The sequence below is a fragment of the Melampsora larici-populina genome, assembly GCF_000204055.1.
Source record: "Melampsora larici-populina 98AG31 unplaced genomic scaffold MELLAscaffold_45, whole genome shotgun sequence".
NCBI classification, from domain to species: Eukaryota; Fungi; Basidiomycota; class Pucciniomycetes; order Pucciniales; family Melampsoraceae; genus Melampsora; species Melampsora laricis-populina.
This window is the reverse complement of record NW_006768809.1, coordinates 766,030-787,340: the sequence shown is the minus strand read 5'-3', so window position 1 is coordinate 787,340 and position 21,311 is coordinate 766,030. Positions and strand designations below refer to the sequence as shown.

Below are 21,311 nucleotides of genomic sequence, written 5' to 3'. Positions count from 1 at the left end.
GTTCTTGCAACCCAAAGTTGTCAAGATCCCTGCGGTTTACCCAGGCATCTCTTAGAACTTCAGTTCTTTGAGAAAACTCCTCGGCCTAGGACCTGACCAGTTCAACTCTGCTATTATCTGCAGTAGGCCGTGGCAAAAGTCTATTTGATAAAATCTTAATCTTACAGACCATCACGCTTCTTAACATCTGTGTTTATTTTTGTTAAATAAATATAGATCTTATCAATCCTACGTATCCAATAGGATTGTTGTCAGGATTACTAGTTTAAACTAGACTTACACGACTAGCGTAAGTGCCACCCTGACAAACAAGCCATTCAAAATCACAAACAGGCCAAACTAACTAACTATCAACCACTTGCATAATTTCCTACGCGTACTGAAGTACTGAAAGGAAAAAAGTCAAAAGGCTGCTAAAAGACAAACTAACTAACTATCAACCACTTGCATAATTTCCTACGTGTACTGAAGTACTGAAAGGAAAAAAGTCAAAAGGCTGTTATAGGACAGACTAACTAACAAGCAACCCTTTGCATAATTTCCTACGCGTACTGAAGTACTGAAAGGAAAAAAGTCAAAAGGCTGTTATAGGACATACTAACTAACAAGCAACCCCTTGCATAATTTCCTACGCGTACTGAAGTACTGAAAGGAAAAAAGTCAAAAGGCTGTTATAGGACAGACTAACTAACAAGCAACCAAACAATGTCCTAAGCGTACTGAAGTACTAAAGGAAAACGAAAGGATGTGCCTTTGGAGGGTGTCCTAAGTGTACTGAATTACTCAAGGAAATAAAGGAAATGTTTCAAAGCAGCAAAGAAGAATGAATGTGAAGCGATGAGAAAAAGGAGAGACAGAGAGATTTTGAAACCGATAAGAATGAACACATTTAAATTTTGGACGAGAAGAAGCGAAACAGGAAAACAACCCAGTGTTCTTATATTGGGCTACTGAGACAAGCTGCCAAGGGCTCTCAGTCATCAGGGACGTATCTGGTCCCTTCTTTCTGGGCCCTTGTCCAATTGGTCGGTTACCAACTTGGTTCAATGACCAAGTTGATCCAGGGCAGTAGGGAAATTTATCTACGATACATTCAAAATGAAATAATTTGGAGCCCCTTGAGGCGCCCCTTTTTTAAAAAGGGGCGCCTAATTTATTTGGAGCCCCAGGCCCGACCCGAGAGGGGGCGCCGGATACTGTTCCAAGGGCTCTAAATAGTGGGATACTTATTAAAACTGGGTTGAAATCTTATTTTTTATCAGAGTATTTGATATCTGACAATATTAAATTGGAGAATAGTCAGTTTAGCAATGAAGTTAGTAGGACTTGTATCACTAATTGGATGTTAAATAATATGGATGATGTCAACCGTTCTAGATTTGAGCCAAAAATCACTGTATACAATGATGATGGACCTGATACTCAGAATTTACCTTCAAAATTATGGAAGGCTATCACCAATCACCACTCATCTAGATCAGAAGAATTACGTTTATTATTAGAAAGAGCCCTGAATCTTATTGTTCAAGGCCCCAATGTTCCTCTTTTAACTCACATTCAACACTTTCAAAACGCTGTGACTAGATACAAAACTTCAGGAGGCCAAATGACAGATGAGGACCTAGGGAGAAAGTTGTTAATCTCTTTAAATAATAATCACTTCCAAGACGCACGGGAAATAGCTATCTCAGGTGTTAAAGAATATGATAAGGTGGTCTCTGAATTACGAAAGAGAATGGATGCTGTGTCCATGTTAACTCGAGGTTCATCAACTTTGAAATCTCCACCGGCAATTCATCACGCTGCTGAGGCAAGCTTCGCCTCGAACTCACTTTCTAGAGTTAAGCCAAGAGGAAAGTGTACCAAAACTAGATGCATGGGTGTTAATCACGACGCCAATACTTGTTTTAAGAAACCCGGTAACGAACATCTACAGCGTGAGTGGATCGAGCAGCGGGTCAAGTTGGGTCAGTGGAACGGGGAACCACCTAGAGGTGTTGGTAACTCAACTTTGGCCTCGGCAACTGCATTACAGAGTGAACCCACTATTGAACAACTCGAAAATGCCTTTAATTCTCTTAATGCGTCTGCAAGTCACGTTTCCATCAAATCTTTGTCCAAATTGTCCATTAAAGACGAACCATCAGTTACGGAAGTCTTGATTGATACCGCTGCCTCTCATCACATGTTTAAAGAGAGGCATGTATTCTTTGATTATATTGCTATGGCTGATAGCACCAAGTCTTTGGACATGGCCGGAGGCAACACGACTCTAGAGATACTTGGACGTGGGAACGTGAAATTCATTGGTCCTGATGGCCATGTCTTCGAGCTATTCAACTGCCTTTATATTCCCGATCTCAAACTAAGTTTGATCGGAGGAACGATTTTGCTTAAGAACGATTTCATCATCAAGAAAGAACATGACCTTTTCATCGTCACTAAGGATGGTAACCGAGCATTTGAAGGACGTTTGAATGATGGCACCAAGCTGTTGAAAACTGTTGTGAGGCCGGTTTCACCTGAAGTCGTTCATCCCGAGGCGAATCTCGTTATCTCTCAAACTAACAATGCCGCCATTAATTTACATCGTCGTTTAGGTCACCCAAACTTACGGTACCTGAAGTCGATGGTGGCTAAAGAAAGCGTTCTTGGGTTGAATATTGATTCTACTGTCATCCCTGATCATCTATCTTGTGATTCTTGTGACCTGGCAAAGGGTCACCGCATCCCTCACAATAAGCTTCACGTTAGGAGTCTAAACCTTCTAGAAAATGTTCACCTTGATCTCAGCGGCATCATCAGAACTCCTGCTATTTGTGGTAGCACTTATTTCATGTTATTTACAGATGATTATTCTCGTTATTGCCATGTTGTTGGTCTCCATTCCAAGTCAGCAGACGTTGTGTTTAACAAAATTCAGCAATACATCACTTTGGTTGAGCGACAACGCACTTCTAAAATTAAGTCTATCACTTTGGACAATGGTTACGAATTCATCAATAGCATTATGGTTCCCTATTGTAAAGAAGTGGGGATCTATCTGAAGACCACAGCTACCTACACTCCTGAAGAAAACGGGGTGGCTGAAAGGTCGAATAGGACAATCACCGAGCCAGCGAGAGCCATGATGATTGAAGCCAATCTCCCCATTAAGTTCTGGCTTTACGCTATTAGATCTGCCGTTTATCTGAAGAACAGGACAGTCACATCATCACTGCCAGCTGGGAAGAGCCCTTTCGAGATGTGGCACAATCGTAAGCCTGATATTAACCACGTGAGGCCAATTGGCTGTCTTTCATACGTTCTGATTCGTAAAGCACTTCGACACGGCAAATTCGAGCAAGTTTCAAGACAAGCAATCTTACTGGGTCACACTGAACATAACCTGAACTATGAGGTTTTTGTCTTAGACACGAATGCTATTGTTCTTTCACATGATGTCATCTTTAAAGAATCAAATTTCCCTTTCAAGAGACTCAAACCACTCGATTTGTCTCAATTATCTTTCCATGTTGATGGAGATCAAACTTTACCGGATCCTTCCGTTCTTGCACCTCAACTTGGGGCACAAGATGACGACGTCCTCTTTCCTGGTGGTGAAGGATTGCACCAGGAGGAACCACTTGAAAATCAACCCGTTGAAGATGAACATGATATTCAACCTCAAATTCACGCCTCTGATCCTATCATACGCCGATCTGAACGTGATAGAAGACCACCTGAGAGGTATAACCCATCTGCCAGTTTCGCCTACTGGGATGACGATGGCGCGTTTATCGATCTCCATGATTCATTTCCCTACGCCTTTGCTGTCGGTTCTGTCGTTCGTCTAATTCAGGAACCGCATAGCTTCAAATCAGCAATGAATAGTTCTGATAAAAAGGAATGGAAGGCGGCCTGTGATAAGGAGATGAAGAATATGTCTGATAAGAAAGTTTGGCGTCTCGTACCTCGACCTTTGGACAAGCCTGTTGTTGGGAGTAAATGGCATTTTAAAGTTAAATTAAACACTGATGGCTCTATCAACAAACATAAAGCAAGAATTGTCGCTAAAGGTTATACTCAAATTTATGGAGTGGATTACGATGAGACCTTTGCGCCAACCGGGAAGCCAGCATCATTTCGTAGTGTCGTGGCCTTTGCCAGTTATCATGGACTTCCTATTCATTCAATGGATACCATTGCGGCCTTTCTCAATAGTAGATTAAAACACCAAATCTTTATGGAACAACCGGAGGGTTACGAAATAGAGGGTGAAGATCTTGTATGTGAATTGTTACAAGCATTATATGGCTTAAAGCAATCTGCACGTGAATGGAACAACGAGTTTAAATCAAAATGTTTGAAAGCGGGGTTTGTTCAATCTGTAGCGGATGAATGTGTTTATATTAGACAAAGATCAGATGAGGTTTGCTTGTTTTATTTGCATGTAGACGACTTAGCTATCACTGGTAACAACATTGATGGATTTAAGAAGGAGATCGGGGGATTTTGGCCAATGGAAGATCTAGGAGTTGCAACCTGTGTAGTGGGAATTCAATTGGTGCGAGCCGGGCCAAATCATTATATTATTGGTCAAGAAGCAATGGCTAGGTCACTTCTAGAACGTTTTGGTATGATGGATTGCAAGCCGGCATCTGCACCTTTTCCAGGAGGCACTAAGCTCACAAAATCAACACCTGACAAAGCCAGATCCTTTAGTTTACTGAATTTACCTTATAGAAGTGGGGTAGGTAGCTTAATGTATCTCTCTCAATGTACCAGACCGGATATAACCTATGCGCTAGGTTGCCTGTCACAACATTTAGAAAATCCTACATTAAGAAATTGGGAAGCTTTTAAACACGTATTACGCTATTTAAGAGGTACATTGGATTATTGCATACATTACGAAAAATCAATGTCAACAACAATCATGGGTAACAACGGTTTTGCTTTACCTGAACATTTTGCGGATTCTGACTGGGCTGGAGATAAAAGTACTAGACGTTCAACGACGGGGTATGTTTTCTTATTATGTGGTGGAGCTATTAGTTGGTGAAGTAGGCTGCAGCAAACGGTGGCTAAATCATCAACCGAAGCAGAGTATTGTGCGGCAAATGAAGCTGGGGACGAGATTATTTGGCTCTCATTATTTCTTAAGTCTATTGGATTGCCTCAAGACACTCCGTATTACTTGAATTGTGATAGTTTAAGCGCCATAGACATCTCTGAAAATGCGGTTATGCACGGGAGAACAAAAGCCATAGAAATACATCATCACTGGCTACGGGAGAAAGTCAGAGATAACGTGATTAAGCTGGTTTATTGTGGGTCTGAAGATATGTTAGCGGATCTATTAACTAAACCTCTGCATCCTGGTCCGTTTAATGAGTTTCGAACACCATGTCCTTGTGGCGGTCGCCCGACGACGAGCGCACACAAACTCCCATTGAGGCACAAAGGCGACTCGTGTGCGCTCGTCGATGAGCAAACACCACACGGGCATGGTGGAAGGAGAATAGGTATGAGGAGAGTTGATGAATGAGGATATCTTAATTATGTCGATTGAGGGGGGGTGTTGAAGTGTTCGATCAACGGGAACAAGAAGTTACACAAGTGCTACGAGGAAATACGAGTAAGAAGTAGTAAGAGGTATATTACACATGTTGGTATAAACAAAAATTAAGAATGACATCATTAATTGCCCCAATGAACAATTCTTTATAAGACTTGTCGCTCTATCCAATCAACTTCTCTTTCCCATCTTTGGGAAGAGAAGTAAGTGATATTTTATCTTTTCATCACATTATAAGTTTGGTTAATCATATAATTGTTTCCATTTCATATTTATATTTCTACTCATTCAAACAGATCAATCTCTTAGTTTTTGCTCCAGAGATCAGTTATCAAGTTGGATAACTTAACTAATCATCAATCTGTACCATCAATTAGGTATTAACTGTTCAGAATCATTAATCTCATCTTTGTCATTTCTAATCTTAGTGTTATTGTTATAGGTCAGAGTCTTTTAGCTTAGAAGCAGTTGTTGGTAGTTGTGATCCTTGTGCTGAAGCGCACGCTTTCAGGTGAATACATAATCTTTGGGAAGAGAAATCAATCTCTTAGTTTTTGCTCCAGAGATCAGTTATCGAGTTGGATAACCTAATCATCAATCTGTACCATCAATTAGGTCAGAGTCTTTTAGCTTAGAAGCAGTTGTTGGTAGTTGTGATCCTTGTGCTGAAGCGCACGCTTTCAGATCCTTGATCATAGATTCCAAGACTTTCTCAAACCCTTCTGGGCAGCAGCTTGCTTGAATTCATTCCTCCAGGCTGCAGATTGAGTGATGTGACAAGTGATGAAGTCAACCTGAAAAAAGCACAAACCAAAGATTTGATGATCGTGTCCATGAAAATCACATGGACAAAAAAACACTGACTTTGCACAAAATGTACTCTACGTTGTCTGCCTCTCAACAGTGAGTATGATGTTCTTTTTTTCATGTTCAACAGTTTGGGATATTTGCCCTCCTCTTCTTTCTTGGCAGCATTCCACTCACCTTCATCATCCAGTTCATGAACAGCCTCAACAAGGGCTGGCAAGTCAGCATCAAGTTCCTGTGGGTTGTGCTTGTGTTCTTGGGCTTTGGTCATATTGGACAGTCCACTGATGATTTCCTCCTCCTTGCCCTCTTCAGAAATTGTACCAATTGCTGGGAAATGTTCACAATCTGCTTCCTTAACCTTGATGGGAGGGGGTACTTTAACCCGCAGTGCATCCAACCCAGCATGGACAATTAAAACCAGCTTGTGGCAAAAACAGAACACGTGCATCAAAGTTGGATCCTGTCAGCCATGAGGAGTATTTGGCAATACTCCCATTGTCAGAACAACAGCACCAGAGTCAAGGGTTCTCCTGGGCAATGACAGCAAAGCTCAAAGCAGCCAACCCGTTGCAAAGACTCAATATTGGTCTGTCACAGGGTGTATCCTTTTCTGGTTTCAGCGTAGCAGATTTGAAACCCTTATGATGGCACATAAAGAGACCCTGATGTACTAGAGGTACTAGATCAGAAAGCAGTATATAAGAAATGGTTTTCCGCACCCAAAGAAAGAGAAACACATTATTACAAACCAAACTTTAAACCTTTAGAAATGAACCTCTATAACATTTTATGAAAAACCCAGCCAAATACTTTTAAATTAGAACTCATCTACTCATTGTTGATTCTTCTTATTTTTCTGTCTATCATGGTTTTCCATCTAATCTGTTATCGTTTATCATCTTCCTGAAAGGAATTCAGTTCTTGAAATAAGACCATCTATGTAACAAACTTTTGAAAGATTCTCGTTGAACATTATTCCTACACCTTTCCTCCAAACTAAGAAGCGTATTTCTAGTTTTGATCAAAGCAGAATATAGACCACCCTGAGATAGGTGTACTACTGTACCCATCTGTAGAAGACCTTGGATAATTCAGCATCTATCCATTGAGTACATTTTGTTGAGATTCCGAAGTTATTGATAACTAAAAGAACTAACATCTCCTGGCTCGAATTTATCTCAATAAAGGGTTATCACCTCTATTGTAACAAAGCCCATATAACTTGTTTTAATAGGATTCATAAGCTTCATTCAGTACTGACTACTAAAAGGACTACCTTTTATAGACTCAGGCTGACAGATCCCATTTGTAAGCTAAATTGTTTTCTTCAAGGAATTGTCAGTGTATCTCTTTTGCCACTGTCTCATTGTTAGAACCCAAGTCAGTAGTTTGGCAGATCATGTAGGAAACGTAAGAGACAATGTCAACACAACACATCTTGAATGAAGTGATTGAAAGAATCAAACTTATCTTTTGATAAATGCCTTGCTTAACCAAGAGGTTAACCATTGGCTTGGCCAGCCAAGGCCCTTGGTGATGCCATGTTAGCACCTTCATTGTGAGGTGGCGTAGGCAATAGTTCCACTGGTCATCAATGTAAATGACCAATGCTCCAATGAAGGCATGTCAATTACCTTTGTTGTCCAGCCGTCATGGACCAAATTGAACTTTGATTTGAGAGCCTGGTTAATTTCAATCAGTTTTAAAAAAGAAGATATACATAGAGTGTGTGTTACACAAATCTCACCTTGAATTCAGAAAATACCAATTGTTTGAGTGAAACATTGATTTTCTTAGCCTGATCAGCTGCCCACTGACAACCATGGAGACTTGCTTCCTTTCAAAGGTAGTAAATCCTGCCCCAAAGAATGGGATCTTCCATTCGGCTCCAAGGCTGAGCGTGTCGGATAAGCCAAAGAGAAGCCATCTGGTTGAGAGTCTGATTTGAGTAGGCTATGTTGGGTGTGGCCACAATAAAAGAATCAAGGGGACCTGTCTTCTTTCCAGCAGCCTTTTGTTGTTCTACAACTGAAAGAGGTACAAAGTCCGGATACAACCCACAAGCTTTCAGTTGTCCATTGCAACCTTTGTCTGATCGGCCGTCCTAGGTATAACCATCTCGGTTGGATTTCAAGTTGCCAGTCATGTTCGTATAGATAACCCTTACAGGGTGCCTCTTGTCCCTGTGACAGAAACAACACGGATACGAGAGTGGTGGCTCTGACCAATTCTATCCAAAAGATAAAAAAACCAAAGGATGATTGAAGATTAAAAAATAAAGTCAGCAATGTGAGAGAAAGATAGAAACTGTTCAAAAATGAAACATGGCCACTCACATCACCCTTTTCATGAAACGGTGCATCGTAATAAGCTCTAAGCTTTTCCAGTTCAGTCCGGTTGTCTATGAACTTTTGCCTCCTCGCAGCTATACCCTCATCCTCGTCTGAATTGGCTCGTAAGGTGTCTTTAGTGACGTTCTTGGATACGGTCTACATTTTGGAAGATAGCAGTAATTCATAAGTTTAGAAGGAAGTAGGAAGTGGAGAGTAACAAACACACCTTTGCTTTTGAAGAACCCTCGGATCGATTGGTCGGTTTTTGATTACCTTTGTTGGTTGATTCTTTTCTTTGTTTGGTTTTCTTCTTTGGATGAATCTCCAATCACAATTTGTTTTTCATCGGTACGCTTTTTTTTGTTGCTTCCAACTGTAGGCTCATTGTCAAAACTGCCCGGCAAAGTTTGAGAGGCCTTCTTATGCTTGCTTATAGGCTGGCCTGCGACTGAGGCGTTACTGTTGATCGAAAGGTGTCAATGTGAGTCCGATGCCGTTGGTATCATGCCAGGCTCCACAATACTCTGGGCTCTATGTTGAATCAAGTCTGGAAACCACAGATGACGTCATGGTGCTTTCTGACCAGTGACATTTCACCTCTGTTTCTGTGAAAAGTGTCTCAGTTTGCTTGGACATCTTCCGTCAGCTGATATTGATCTGATCCCGAGCTTCTCCTTGCACGGGCAGAAACTATGATGGGAGGACGCCGACAGAGACCATGATGACTTACGTCCTAACCCGCCACGAACCCTCATGCTCAGTCGGCGGAAATCATTGAAGTGAAGCAGTACCAAGCATAATCGATTTGATTTGGATGCAACTGGAGAAACACTGTCGACTACGTTTTGGACCATCGACTTCAGGCCGCATGGAACACAGAGGCCACTCAACAATCTGGCACCGCCTGAACTCGAGCAAGCTCGATGGACTTTTCGCTCTTCAGCTCAACCGGATGGAAGCTCAAGTATGTACTTAATTCACATTTGCACAACTTATGTAGGTGGTTTTCGACCAAAGCAGGCTTCTTAAACAAAGGCTACAGCGGAGCGTTTTGTCCAGGGAGGGTGACAGGGAGTTTACTTTTGAAGGGATACAAGATCTACGATCAGGCTCTGGTGAGGCTAATCACTATTTTTGATAATAAACAGGCTTGCATGATCCAAATTGGTATCATATGCCCTTTTGTCACCCAACTCTCAAAGTCTTGTATCACGCATTGTGATTCCACTTCATTTAACAGTGTGCTTTTTAATCCCCTGATCCGTTATTTTTCATTTTTCTCGCTTGATCAGAGTTTCATTCCTTATCTGTCTTCTCACCGTTTTCTGTTTTGTCAAGTGCTCGCCTTTCGAGAAATCAATTTTCAATCAGCAACGAATCTTGCGGCCCCTCGAGCATATCTGTCTCAATAACCACCTCTCAACTCAAAACCCATCACGATGTTGCTCTTCAAGCCTCCGCCGTATCAGGTGCACGAATCTTTCGACGCGCTTCAGACTTCACCTACAAGCCAACGCAATCAGCAGTTACTTCATCTTGCGCCTCCCTCAAAGATTATCTCTTCCTCTTCGGCCTGCCCTCTACCACGACCACGTTGGCGGTACCTCTTGTTTTTCACACTTGCTAGCTTTATAATCTGGGTCACTGTCGTTTCGCCTCACATCAGTATCCAGTCTTGGAACGCGTCCACCACATTGCTCCAGGACTCAGCTATTGTCAACTGGGCATCGAAATCCTCAGCGGCGGCACTTGATATCAAAAACTGGTTGAGACCCAACTCTGTGGATACTTCCCACCGCTCAGACTACCACGACCTCGATGCCGACATCCTAACTCCGTTGAAAACCAATCCCTTTTCGGAAGACATCACTTCTCCCTCTAGGACTGCACCAACTTCGAGCTCCAAGAAGATTTTGGGTGAATCATCGAGTCTGCTTCCGATGTCTGATAGAATCCGGCCCAAGAAAAAACCAGCGCAGCGACGGCCCGAGCTACCCGCCTTCAAGCCACGTCCAGACATTTCCTATGAGAACGTCCGGCCGTCTCCTCATGAGTTAACAGAAGATCAAGCGACATCTGAAAATTCTCGCTTCTTTACTTATCTTCCTCATTCTGGGTTTCACAATCAACGGATCGAACTCCAAAATGCTTTTCAGCTTGCTCGACTCCTAAACCGAACATTGATCTTGCCTCAGCTGAGACTCGGTCGAGCATTGGCATGGTCTGGCTCCGACGAGCTCATCAAGACTTACGAGCGTGAAATGAAGAATTTTCATTTCGATTGCATTGGCCACAAACTTTCCAGTGGCCAATCTCCAAGCACACCAGAAGAATGCCAGAATTACTCAGATTGGACCGCGGTACAAGTAGATTACCTCATGGATGTGCAAGAGATCGTCAAGCAACAGCCTGTGGTCGATCAGCTTGATGTCCGCGAATCTTGGTTTTGGGACGCACTGCAACTCAACGAAGGAGATTGGTATAGCGTGCAAGACAACACGCGTTACAGTTATCAAATATTTGAGTCAAAATTGACGGCGAAGCCCTTGCATGACAAATACCAATATCGCCTGAATGTTGATGATCTCAAAAGTTATGGCCACGTAAAACTATTGAGTGTTGGCTCCTTGTTCGGTAGCAATAGAATGATCCTCGAGAGCCAGGAAGCGAACTCATGGAAAAAAAAGCTAGCCGCCTCGCAGCTTCCTAGTGTACCAATCCTTCGTTCAATTTCGGACCAAGTCGCTCAACAGCTCGGAGGACGAGGCAATTACATCGGTTTGCACCTGCGAGTGGGAGATCTGTACTTCAGGGTTAGTGACATCAACATCCGCTTTTCCTTTTCATCAACTGACGTTCCACATCCCACCGCAGAGACAAGCCGCGAAATCCATGCCGAAAGTCTTTGAGAAACTGTGTTCAGAAGTTTTACACCTTAGCCAAGAGAAAATCGATCAGCTAGTACATAGCCACGAGCAATCCTTCACGTCGAAAAACGGTCAGAAACATGAACCTCGGTCCTTCTTGGAAGTTCCCCGCGACTCAAATCCCAAAATTCAAGATGATATTCAAGAAGATCACTATCAGTCTTGGAATCAATACGAAGATGAAGAGGACGGTCTAATCGCTCAAGCCGACTCTGTAACTGCTCCCTCACTCTCACAAGACAACATAAAACTAGAGGTTCCACTTTCTCTTTCACCAGACCACTTGCCTCTAACTAGACGGAGCTCAATCTACTCAGCCCACCGTGCCGGTGCAGTCGACAACATGAAATGTCGAGGACAGTTGTATACTGACCCCGAGTTACAGCACCTCAACATCCCAATCTACATCGCCACCGACGTCGCACAGCCTATGGATCACATCCACCTTTCAATATTTTTCAAATCCTTCCCTTGTGTCTTTACACTATCTGATCTCATCTCTCCTGAAGCTGGAACCAACGTCAGAAATCTAGAGAATATTCGAAGTGGGAATGACGGACTTAAGCTCAAACACTTTTTAACTCCAATGCTCGATGCTATCGTTGCTGCTAAAGTAAGTACCATGATTCAAAATGTCTTCATAACTGCATCGCGAATCATCAAATTGATTAGTTCCTGTTTCACTTTTTTACTAGGGATCTGCAATGTTAGGAACACCGGGCAGTACATTCAGTGATTACGCGGTGTCTATCTTACATCGTCACTATATCAAGCAAATAGAAACTCCATCAAGAAACAGGTCATAGCGGCCGCTGTAAAATTTCATCTTACGTTGCCTCATGAATATGTACCAGTATATGTTGATCAAATCATATAGTATTAGAATGTCCATCTCCAAAATTATACTACTATAGAATTCAATTCCCAGGAAAAATATTGTTTGATTATGCACAAATGTGTCTCTCAAACGCTTTGGTCAAATATTCTTGCAACCACTGATAATTAGACGAGAAAGAACCCCATCTTGTTGCTTGAAAAGTATCTTTACAGATAAACATCAATGCCGCGACCCCCCTTGACCTTTCCTGGCCACGAAAGCTCGAAAGTGAAGTCACAAATTACAAAAGAAAATACAATTCATCTCCCAAATTCTTGAGTTGGGCCAAATATATTCCTAGATCCTATCATTGAAATTTTTGCCTACTTCACCCACCCTAAAAACTCTTGATTCGAGTTCAAATAATTCATATTTTACATTTCCCCAACAGCTGATGAAATGTGTGAGAATTTACTGAATCTATGGTCATGACTGACACCATAATGGGCCGTGGCCAAGGCTATTGCTAATTATTCCCTGTGCTATACGTACTCAAGCTGTAGACTGACAAGATAATAGGACACCTCAGATGCTGATATTCAAGCTGCTCCGGCGCGAAAGTAAGTTTGGAGGTGTCATGGAACTTCAACTGTCACTTCAAGGCTATCTGGACCCGGCATGTCTCGGATACTTGTGCCCGAGGACACCCAGGGGCTCAAGCCCGAGCCAATCATATTGGGCTGAGCCTCAACACAAAAAGCCTCTGTTCCATTTTCACTTTTCAAGATTCTGGCTTCGAGTTGGCAGTGAGGAGCATGCGCAATCAAGGCTAATGGCAGATAGATACTACTCACGCTCACACCCGATGCCCCGATGCCTCGTGGCGCCACGGCAGGGCTCAGGGCAAGGGCCGGGGCCTCGGCCTCGGCCATGCCCTGGCCCTTCTGTGTGATTTCGTGTTCTCTGTGCTCCAATGAGGGCGAGTTGGATTTGTTCCGTCTTCGCGGCAAATATCATGAAGGATGGTGGCATTATAACGTGTATAAATTGTTGAATTGTGCCATGTTTTTAAGGCCATGCGTGGCATAGGCCATGGCCCTGGCCACGCCCTGGGCCACGAAAAAGTCACCGGGTGTGAGCGTGAGATACTACTACAAGCTGCCCAACCAACCCGTTGCGAGAGGGATATTTTGACGTTGGGGGACCTCATGAGGTTGACCACACAGGATACCTAGAAAGGACAATTGACCCACACAGCGATGGACTTCTTCCTGGTAGAATCTCAGGAGAAATGGTCTGATCCTTGGAAAAAACCTGCAAAAGCTCTTAAAGCTTGTGCTGACAGAGATATGCGGGGCAAAGCATGCTCGGAGCATTTTCAGTCTTCGGCTTGCTCGGTAATGGCCAAAGACCGGTCTTGATCATCTGGAAAGTTCGTCTATCGAGGTCATCTTGTCAACTTGAGCCAACAATAATCGAACGAACAGATACTCAAATCATTCTTGCAAGCTCAACGACTGTAGAACAACATGCATCTAGGCACCAAGGAGCTCGATAAGATATTGTTAACCAATGTTGGTTTGCTTGCCCAGCGCCGTCTCTCCCGAGGTGTGAAGCTCAATCTGACCGAGGCCACAGCTTTGATCGCTTGTGTTCTACAAGAGTTAGTGGTCCTGTGTCCTCTGGGATCGCGAACGATTGCCCATCATTTCTATTACTACGATCCAGGCTTATTCGAGATGGCCAATCATCAGTAGCGGAACTCATGCAAGTGGGGCGAGAGATTCTCGGCTTCCGACATGTACAAGCGGCGGTTCCTGGTCTTTTGAAAGATGTTCAGGTGGAAGGAACGTTGTATGTCCATGTCTCAAGCATTCTAGCATCCTTCACATTTGATTCTGATTTGATACAATAGCCCCGATGGAACTTTTCTAGTAACGGTACATTCGCCGATCTGCACGCCCTTGGGGCGTGAGCCTCATCTCTCATTGGCTCTATATGGCTCTTGCATACCTATCCCAAGCGATCTGATATTCCCCGAGGGTAGTGAATCTCCTTTATCACCTGAGCAACTACCTGGAGCCATCATCGTGAAACGAAGTTCAAAGCGAAGGAGATCTGGAAGTGAAAGCGCCCAGCCACAGACTTTGAAGATCAACGAGAACCGTCCAAGGCTGAAGATAAAGGTCACTAATACTGGTGATCGCCCCATTCAAGTCGGATCACACTACAATTTTTCACTCACCAACCCCGCGCTGAGGTTCGATCGCTTGCTCACTCTCGGTTACAGACTCGATATACCTGCTGGAACATCTGTGCGGTTTGAACCTGGAGATGATAAGAGTATACGTTTAGTTGAGGTAGGCGGTACTGGACATGTAAGCGGCGGCAATGGGTTGGAAGGTAAAAGCTGGAAAAGGGGGGATATCGTTGGAGGCAAACAGCTCGTGGATCGAATGATCCAAATGGGCTTTCAACATGTCCAAGCCGATAAAGTTGAAAGACCAGAGAGTTGCCATGAGATTTCGAGGGAAGCTTACGCCAGGTAATTCTCAGATCATCTCCCTCGACCTCCGCATGTACAACTGACTCGCTTCGTGAGCTGACAATGACTTGCCATATGAAATCAAAGTATGTTTGGACCGACCACCGGGGACAAAGTACGGTTGGGAGACACTTCTCTATGGATAGAAGTAGAGCACGATCACACCACCTATGGCGAGGAGCTTAAGTTCGGTGGTGGGAAAGTGGTCCGCGAAGGCATGGTTAGTGACTCTAAAATCGACACTTTCCAGCATTGTGATGTTCTAATCACCTCATTACATTGAACAGGGTCAAGCAACTGGAAGATCAGATGCAGAGACTCTGGATATCGTGATTACCAATGCATTGGTCTTGGACTGGAGTGGGATATACAAGGTGAGTCTTGGGCATAAAGTTCTCCAAATGAGCTATGGCTAGATTCCTACGGGCAATACCACCAGCATTTCAGATAGCTGAATGTATGATATTTCTCCTATCAGGCTGATATAGGCATCAAAGGAGGTAATATTGTTGGTATCGGAAAGGCAGGGAACCCGGATGTTCAATCTCGAGTGACCGATAACATGATCGTGGGAGCTAACACAGAGGTGATCGCTGGAGAGGGTCGAATAGTGACTGCCGGTGCTATCGATGCACATGTACACGTAAGCTGAAAGTCAATGATCAGGGATCAATAGTTCACGGTGATTCTGACAGCTCTTTATCAATATCAAGTTCATATGTCCACAACAATGCAATGAAGCTTTATCTAATGGCATAACCACCTTGATCGGTGGTGGCACTGGCCCTGTAGCTGGCACAAATGCAACTACTTGTACACCTTCAAGAACTCTGATTGTAAGCAGTCTCTCATACAACGGAGAAATAGCCGTAGTTGATTTTGGTGACATACTTTTTGTTGGAAGAAAAATATGTTTGTTGCTTCAGATAGCGTTCCGATGAACTTCTTGTTCACGGGAAAAGGTAACGATTCAGGCTCTGCAGGTTTGGAAGATATGGTGCATTCCGGTGTCGGCGGCCTCAAATTGCACGAAGTGAGCTACTTTTTTTCCTCATGTCTCGAATACTTCAGTTTTACGAACGTTGATGACGTCATTCAATTCCAAAGGATTGGGGAAGTACACCGGACGCCATCGATTCGTGTATGTCAGTGTGCGATAAATACGATATTCAAGTTTGTCTTTGTTCTCAATCACATTGTATTCATCGTCTGACTTTGATGTATGACTTGCCAGTGTAACATTCACACCGATAGTAAGCTTCATCATCGAGACCAAACCTGTGACGCTAGCTCATACTTCATATCTTCTCCAAAGCTCTGAATGAATCTGGATTCGTGGAGGACACAATCAAGGCTTTCAAAGATCGCGTAATCCACACGTAAGACATTTCCACGAATATTGGTAGATGAAGTAATGTCCATCGTTTCCAAACTGAGGTATCACCTTGTAGTTATCACACCGAAGGCGCTGGTGGAGGTCACGCACCTGATATCATTGTCGTATGCGGTAAATCGAACGTAATGCCGTCTTCCACAAATCCTACTCGACCTTACACGAAAAACACATTAGATGAACATCTTGACGTCGGTCTATTTTTCTTAATTGCTTCTCCGAGAACAAACTGATAGATCATCGTGGTATGGCATTTTTGAGATAGATGCTGATGGTATGTCACCACCTTGACAAGTCGATACCTGAAGATGTTGCCTTTGCGGAGTCGAGAATCCGAGGTGAGACTGTGGCCGCAGAAGATGTATTACAGGACATTGGCGCCATCTCCATCATCAGCTCTGACTCTCAAGCTATGGGTCGAATCGGTGAAGTTGTCAGTCGCACTTGGCGAACCGCTTCCAAAATGAAATCCCTCAAAGGTTGGCTGAACGAAGAGGAGAAAATTCGGGGTATTGACAATGACCGTGTCAAGCGGTATATTGCTAAATATACCATCAACCCGTAAGCCCGCTGTGTATCTGATGGTGCTAATTTGATGACCGAGTAGAAGCTGACATGGATTGAAAAGCGCCATTGTACATGGAATCTCACATATCGTCGGAGATGTGGCCATCAATAAGCTGGCAGATCTTTGTATATGGACACCAGCAAATTTTGGGGCGCGACCTGAAGTGGTGATCAAGGGGGGTTATGTTGCGTGGGCGCAAATGGGCGATGCCAATGCAGTAAGACAAAATATCTCAGACTACCTCCATCCTGATATATTTTCACTGACTTGTCAAGCACGCTTCGGTATAGTCCATCCCAACAGTCCAGCCAGTCTACGGTCGACCAATGTGGGGATCACACTATCCCGTCATGGGTCACACATCAGTGGCATTTGTATCTGCGGTCTCGATTGAGAAAGGGATCACGCCGTCTTACGGACTTAAGAAGAGACTTGAGGCCGTTAAGGATTGCAGAAATATTCGGAAAACTGACTTGAAACTAAACAATCTGATGCCGAATATCACAGTTGATCCCGAAACTTATCGGGTTGAAATCGATGGCGAGCTGTGTACTGTTGAGCCAGCTGTCACGCTGCCACTGACTCAAGGATATTACGTTTTTTAGAAGTGGTCTTGGATAAACTCTACGACCATTCGCATTCTTGGGATGCGCAAAAGATGGCCCCATTCATGTGATAATGTATTGTATATTCTTGCAAATCAGAAGGCAAAGACCTTTAAGTAATGTAATTTACAGGCCGGTAAATCAACTGCAGCAACAATTCACTTTTAGGACTGTCTCAAAGGCGATTTGTTGTAGGGTTTATAAAATTGAACTGATGAGATATTTCCCCTACCTGTACCAGATACATGTCCAATCAAATCGTCACATTTAAGTCTTGCGGTAATAGAACATTTATAACTGGTCTTATCAGCTTTTTGTGATCACATCATCACTGGAATCACCTTCATGTTCAAAGAAAGGGAATACAAATCAGTCTTAAACCCACTCTAGACAACAGCACTTTTGTGGGCTGTGAGATATGATACCCAAAAATCAAAAATCAACCATTGGATCATTCTCCTGCAGAAGCTGATTTATCCAGGAGTGAAGGAAGACACAAGATCACCAAATGATGGTATATTGATACTTGTGACAAAAAGAACATATCCAGTCGACACTTCATATATTGTGTGAATCAAGTGCACTGAATCATGGACATGAAAGCATTCCCTACAGCATCAGGCAGTCAAAAGCAATTTACATATCCTGGAATCTTTACAAGAACCTGCCAATCTAACAAAGAAGCCGTTCCTCCACAAAGGACACATTTTTGCTTTATCTTACATTGCCAGATACATCATGAGATCCTTCATGTTGTATCCCTAACCACCTTTATCCACTAAAAATGCACTGTCTCTTGTTTCTGCTATGATTGCTTCCTCATTGAAAAATGTTAAATTTCGAATCCAATGTTAACATCCTATAATCATACAACAACCACTTCCGCATTGGTCATAGTATCTTACATTTCTTTCCTTCTCCTTATCATTAATTCGTATGTTTTACTTGTCCCAAAGCGGCGCATGAGAGACGCAATCCTGATATATACCTAACCTATGTCTAGAAGAGCCACCGCCATATAAAGAGCCACTGTTTGTGCCATGTTATTGTTTTTCTTCACTCAAACATTGTCATCTCTTTATCGTGCCACCTTCCAACAGGTGATTAGTTCTTTCCATCACTCCCTAGTGATCTTTTAGCCATAGCGCTCTTCTTAATCACTAACTCGTGATTCTTATCAGGTCTGCATATAGTTATCTAGTTTTCTCTTTCTTATTTATCAATGCTGCTCATGGAAATATATCACTCAAACATTGTCATCTCTTTATCGTGCCACCTTCCAACAGGTGATTAGTTCTTTCCATCACTCCCTAGTGATCTTTTAGCCATAGCGCTCTTCTTAATCACTAACTCGTGATTCTTATCAGGTGATTAGTTCTTTCCATCACTCCCTAGTGATCTTTTAGCCATAGCGCTCTTCTTAATCACTAACTCGTGATTCTTATCAGATCACCTCTGAATTCCCTACTTTATTAGGTTATGAGCCCAGACAACTCATCTTAATCAGATTCAAAGCGCTACTCATACTTCATGAGCGACGGACCAGCTACATCCGCACCATCACCAACATCAACTATCACCACTGAAACTAACACCCACATTACCCAAGTAATGTCCAATCACAACTGTGCCAACGAAGCCTCTCATATTACTCCATTGGAGCATGATTGGCAGCGCTGGGCACCTCTCATGCAAGCTCACTTCATGGAAGGTGATCTTGACGGTATTGTCGACGGTACTGAAGAAGAACCGGCTGAAGATGCAACTGCTGCAATCAAACTCGACTATGTTTGTTGACGTAAGAAAGCAGCTGGTTTTATCTCTCGAAAGCTAAGCCCTGAGAATCGAGCTCTTGTCATTAATTCCGACAATCTTAAAGACCCCAAAGCCATATGGGATGCTTTAGTAAAGTTATATGCTTCAACCAAAGCTCGTAATCGTGCTCGTATTCTTCGAAAATTCCTCAATCTGAAATGCTCCGACAATCATCTTTCTTCGTTTCTTACTGAATATCGCAAAATCACGCATGAAATGACTGAAGTCTCTTTCAAGATTGATGATGATATATTAGCGCATATGCTTCTATATGAACTCTCCTCTCGTTATCATTCTACTCGAGACTTACTAGCTCATACTGCTGAAACCGCCGACACCCTCCTTACGCTTGATCAAGTCTTTGAACACCTTCAACAAATCGTACTTGACTATCAACCTTCCAATGCTACTGTTTCTCCTCCTGCTGCCTTAGTTGCTGAACGACAAACTCCCACTTATGAATGTTGTTTAAACGGAACTCACAATCCCTTAACGTCTCATTCAGAAGATCAATGTTTTCAAGTTCATCCTGAATTAAAACCAACTCGAAATAATCGATCATCTAATCGAGGAACTGCTAACTCCACCAACACTATCAGCGGTACGGTACTTGCTACTTATGTCTTCAATGCTACCTTGACTGGCAAACCAGTCCTTGATTCCGGTGCTTCTCAATCTATGTTCAGCGCTAGATCTAGCTTTGTTAGTTATCGACCTTGCCACGCCGCCATTCATGTTGCAAACGGACAACAAATCTACGCCGTCGGAACTGGAACTGTCTCAGGAACTCACAATGGAAAGTCCATCTCAATCACTGACTGTCTCCACGTTCCTCAACTTGCAACAAACTTGGTCAGCATGGTTGCCCTGGTTCAAAAAGGCTGCTCTTTCAATTTCTCTCCGGATTCTAGTTTCAGCGTTGTTGTCGATTCTGACGTGGTACTTACTGGGGACACCAAGACTGGTGTTATGGAAATTAATTTCGATTTGGGCGCCTAGGCCATCCTGGACGGATTCCGTTCGAGAAAGCTTTTCCTGGAGTCCACTTCCCTGATCCTTGTGAACCATGTATCCTGTCTAAAACTCATCGCCTACCATTTAAAAGCCATCTTCCCAATGCCTGTGATCGTTTATCTGTAATACATAGCAATCTGAGTGGTCTAATTTCTCCTACTTCCCTTGGTGGCGGCAAATACTACTTTAAAATCACTGATCAGAAATCCAACTTTAAATTTGTCTATATTCTTCAATCAAAATGTCAAACTTTTTCTCATTTCGTGCAATTCAAATCACTTGTCGAAAATCAAACAAATCTTCGAATCAAAACCATGGTCAATGACAATGGTGGAGAATACACTTCCAATCAATTTGCTGAGTTTATTAAACATGAAGGTATTCAGATGAACTTCACTGCTCCTTATACGCCACAACAAAATCCCATTTCTGAGAGCGGCAATCGTACAACCACTGAACGATCAAGAGCACTGCTTAAGCAAGCCAGTCTACCTCTGGTCTTCTGGGCGGAAGCTGTTTTGACAACTGTCTATTTAGAAAACTTAACTCCTATTGTCAGAGACAACTTTACAACTCCTTACAAAAATTGGTTTCGGAAGAAACCAACTTACTCACATCTTCGCGTATTTGGTTGCCTAGCTTATGTGCATGTTGGTAAGGAGCGAAGCTCCAGCAAGTTTTCCGACGTGGCTAAGAAAGGAGTCTTTCTCGGCTATCAAGGAAGCATGCACAATTATCGAGTTTATCTTCTGGACAAACATCGTGTGATATACAGTCATGATGTAGTCTTCAATTATGGGATACAAAGTTGAAGCCGGGAACGGGCCCGGATTTTTTCCCAGATTGCCAAATACCGATATTAGCGGTAGTTCGGATATTGGGAAAAAATCCGGATTTTTTTAACTTTGAATCCCCGGTTGCTCC

The 21,311-nt window shown here is 43.0% G+C and overlaps 2 protein-coding genes across 2 annotated transcripts; both read left to right on the top strand.

The window, feature by feature from the left end:
* Positions 1–10,025: 10,025 nt before the first annotated feature.
* On the top strand, positions 10,026–13,191 carry MELLADRAFT_78914 (uncharacterized protein; the record flags this gene model as incomplete). Its single annotated transcript, XM_007414723.1, has 4 exons — positions 10,026–11,516; positions 11,578–12,243; positions 13,027–13,067; positions 13,110–13,191. 4 exons carry the CDS (start codon positions 10,143–10,145, stop codon positions 13,189–13,191), a joined length of 2,163 nt encoding a protein of 720 aa, XP_007414785.1.
* Positions 13,192–13,889: 698 nt separating this feature from the next.
* Positions 13,890–17,710, top strand: MELLADRAFT_45014 (uncharacterized protein; the record flags this gene model as incomplete). Its single annotated transcript, XM_007414724.1, has 15 exons — positions 13,890–14,110; positions 14,176–14,301; positions 14,363–14,992; positions 15,080–15,212; positions 15,280–15,366; positions 15,471–15,635; positions 15,706–15,828; positions 15,897–16,025; positions 16,100–16,165; positions 16,227–16,245; positions 16,308–16,371; positions 16,444–16,576; positions 16,651–16,946; positions 17,014–17,170; positions 17,244–17,710. 15 exons carry the CDS (start codon positions 13,977–13,979, stop codon positions 17,556–17,558), a joined length of 2,577 nt encoding a protein of 858 aa, XP_007414786.1.
* Between the last annotated feature and the right edge of the window lie 3,601 nt (positions 17,711–21,311).